Genomic DNA, 3,686 nt, shown 5'->3' with positions numbered 1-3,686 from the left:
CACGGATACTTGCTTCTTGAAACTTTATGGGAGATTTACACTCTTTGCACACTACAAATTCAGAAATTGCTGCAAAAACAGTTACAAAATTGATCACACGATAACCAAAAGTTGCGTCCACATTAGTATGATATTCATGTTCACTAAGTTTCAGTTTCTTTGCCGATGTACTGACACTCTCACTTTCTGTTTCTAACATGTATCGATTCAGCGGCTTCCTTCCGCTGCTTCTCGGTTTCGAGGCACGACTAATTCCTCCTCTTGTCCCTTTTTTCTCCATTACTTTTGTCTTCCCCATGATGAACAATGAATAAACGTTCGAAAGAAACTTGTGAAAGACAAAACCAAGCAACACGTGAATGATGTTTACACGACTAATTCGTTATGAACTATATAAAACATAGAAGTATATGTCATATTATAATGAAAAAAGTAACTAGCGATATATACTTCACTATTTGGAACTAAAAGAAGCCATAATTAGGTCGGTAAATTCACAAGTAGTAGGATGAGACAGGTAGACTGTCTGTGCGCGCTCGGCAGCCCGAGAAACGCGCCGAGAGCGCTTGCTCCAAACTGGTTTATAACACTAGAAAAAAGTTTCGGTCACCTTTCTAATGGATGAATTTCGATTCTATACATTTGAAAGAGTACTTTAAGCCAAAAAAAAAATTTTCGATTTTTTGAAAGTACAAAGGTGGTATCCTGCCTTAATATATATTTACCAGTAAGAACACGAGAAAAGCAAAGAGTGTATCCCCTCCCGTGCAAATGCGTGCTGCTCGCGGACACCAAAGTTTCTATCATTGCGCGTATCGTTTCAATCGTTACAATACGCAAGCGCGAATATAGAGACTTGCTAGCGATGAACAGACAAAAGAGAAAACAGTCGTCGCCTCGTGACATTGCGTTATACTTCACGAACGCGAAAGTACCAACAGTAGAGTCTCAAGTGAAAAACATTTTACAATGTACAACAATAAAAATTACAAACGTGACATAAGTTATACATACGAATTGAATCGGTTTTTTCTTCGCATATTGGGCGTCTGGCCCAACGCAAACAAGAAAATCTGTCTTTTACAAAAGCTGACGAAGAGCGTGCTGATTTTCGGATGCTACTTTATCCTTTGTTGCGATCTAATTTCTGTACTCCTTTATATATTCGTGGTGCAGAAGGAGACACGCGCGAGAATTAAGGTTATAGGCGTTGTGTTATTCATGATTGTGTCGATTTTAAAGTATAGCAATATGTTGTACGTGGAGAATCAAATGAAGGATTGCTTGGCGTGTGTGGAGAAAGATTTTCAAAGTGTTACTAGTTCGACTGAGCGCAACACGATGCTTTTTCACGTGAAAACTAGCAGACATTTGTTGATCTTGTGCGGAATATTTATGTATGGCGCCGGTATGACATATCGAACAGCCATACCGTTATCAAGAGGGAAGATTGTCACCGCTCAGAACATTACAATTAGACCTTTGCCGTGTCCTGCTTACTATGTAGTGTTCGATCCACAGATCAGTCCGGCTTACGAGATTGTATTCTTCGTACAGTGTTTCACGGGTTTCATCAGGTATACGATCACAGTGGCAGGTTGTGGCACTGTGGCGCTCTTCACGATGCATATCATCGCGCAATTAGACATCTTAATGGTACTAATGAACAATTTGACGGTCAAACATGAGCTTGAGCATGTGAACAAGAAATTATCTGTTATCGTACAATATCAAATAAAAATACGAAAGTAATAATCGTTTGATCTCAATTATGTTAGTAGCTATATTTCATTTAAAGCATATATATTTGTTATTATTATATCAATTGAAATGGCATATCATATAGTATTTTAGTACAATTAATTTTTTGATCGCACTAATTGAAATATACGTCAATATGATGGATAATTAATTATTTTCGGAGAACAAGACTTACATTTGTCATACAATGGCTTTCAGTTTTTTAGATATGGTGCAAGGCGTTGTACATTTCTCGAGTTTTGTAGAACTTGTAGCATGTACTTCCATATTATGCCTCATGATATATTGCTTAATTATGGTATGTAAAAATCATTAAGTAAAATATATACATGTTTGAGATGTGAAATATAATATATATATTTTACTAAAATTATTAATATATTTTATTTCTCTATGTAGGAATGGGAGGCCAGCAATGCCGTAGCCATTTGTACGTATTGTATTTTAGTGATGTCATTCACTTTCAACACATTTATATATTGTTTTATTGGTGAGCAACTTTCTGAAAAGGTAGATATATTAATATTCGTGGTACGCACATTCTTACTCATACATTATGGTGATAATAATGCCATATCATACAAAATGATGACTTTTCTTTAAATGTTATCCTAATATTTATCATTTATTAACGAAACTAGGGAGAAGAAGTAGCTTGGACTGCATGTACGTTAGATTGGCACCTTCTTCCGGATGCAAATGTGCGGGCATTAATTCTAATTATGCTCATGTGTAATAAGACAATGAAACTTAAGGCAGGCAATTACTTGGAGTTATCCTTTAGGACATTCGGGTCTGTAAGTAATATCTTTGCTCAGAAAGAATACGGTTCCTATTTTTATATGTAGTATACGCGACTACTTTAATTGAAGTATGTTTTTGAAAGCTTTCATATCCGATATTTATTGTTTTTTTTCTTTCTTTTTTGGAAAAGGGAAAAGCAATTAATTTAAGTTTATTTTATTTTAGGTTGTTAAGACAGGCGTGGGATATTTAAATCTCCTTCGATCAGTTGTAGATTGAATTACAATACATTTATTTATAGATTAATTTAGCGTAAAATGGAGAAACTATTAAGTATGTAATGTTGAAGTAAACATAATTAGATATTGAAAGTTAAATACGGCGTCCTTTACTACTGAGGTGGTCCAGATTTCATTCCTGACGAAGCAGTATTTTTCACATTACAAAATGGAATTAAATCAATGTTAGTTTATTTGAGAACGAGAAAAAAATTGTATACCGATTTAATTGAGAGCAAGAGATAGTTTGCACACGACAGAAAAGTTCACCGCGAACGTTTGAAGTAAACACCGAGGGATTATTCAGTGCGTGCATCTAACTACAATTAAATAACGAGATCCTCTCTTCAATAATTTTATTTGGCAGTCGCACCAATGAACCGTCATTTGGCTCCTACATATCATACTCTCTTCTTTAGATATTAAAAGTAGATATGAAAGCTTTTTTCTTTCGTTATAGAGGGTATCGCAGTATTATAGGTAAGCATTTCTAATTCCGTTAGTTCCGCGCTTTTTTTTATTCAGTTATAAGTATTATTTTTTGTAACGTCTAAAAAACATTTCAGTATAGAATTATCCTGGCATCAGTTTTTTTGCCAAGTTGAAGACTAAGTCTTATACATTGTTATTATGGATAACTTTTCTTTGCAGAACGTCAAGCTGATTCGTGATTTTTCTATTTACCAGGAAAAATTTCCCTCCACGTAATAAAAAGACGTTAAACTATAGTTGCGAAAATTTATAAAAAGATAATTATCTACATTTTATTTATTATGCGAAGAAATAATTATACATGTACATTGTATATTTTTCAAAAGAGACATAGTTACTTATTTTCTTTCCAATATATACAAGTCACGTTTGTAAGTTGCGTTTGTGATATTCTGCTTAAAGTCAATGGCC

The 3,686-nt window shown here is 34.3% G+C and overlaps 1 protein-coding gene across 2 annotated transcripts; it reads left to right on the top strand.

The window, feature by feature from the left end:
• Positions 1 to 468: 468 nt before the first annotated feature.
• Positions 469 to 2,882, top strand: LOC116853713 (odorant receptor 30a-like). 2 transcript variants are annotated; one of them, XM_032834883.1, is made up of 5 exons: positions 469 to 1,748; positions 1,960 to 2,059; positions 2,161 to 2,271; positions 2,403 to 2,558; positions 2,731 to 2,882. In XM_032834883.1, the coding sequence occupies exons 1-5, from the start codon at positions 970 to 972 to the stop codon at positions 2,782 to 2,784; spliced, it is 1,200 nt and encodes a 399-aa protein (XP_032690774.1). In that variant the 5' UTR covers positions 469 to 969; the 3' UTR covers positions 2,785 to 2,882. The 2 variants fall into 2 exon arrangements, with proteins under 2 accessions (XP_032690774.1, XP_032690775.1); XM_032834884.1 differs by having other exon boundaries at positions 756 to 1,577.
• The last annotated feature ends 804 nt before the right edge of the window (positions 2,883 to 3,686 follow it).

Source organism: Odontomachus brunneus, unplaced genomic scaffold (assembly GCF_010583005.1).
Source record: "Odontomachus brunneus isolate Ranch 3 - 2012 unplaced genomic scaffold, Obru_v1 Obru_scaffold_491, whole genome shotgun sequence".
Lineage (NCBI taxonomy): Eukaryota > Metazoa > Arthropoda > Insecta > Hymenoptera > Formicidae > Odontomachus > Odontomachus brunneus.
The sequence above is the reverse complement of the archived record's forward strand: the minus strand, read 5'-3'. Positions and strand labels throughout refer to the sequence as shown.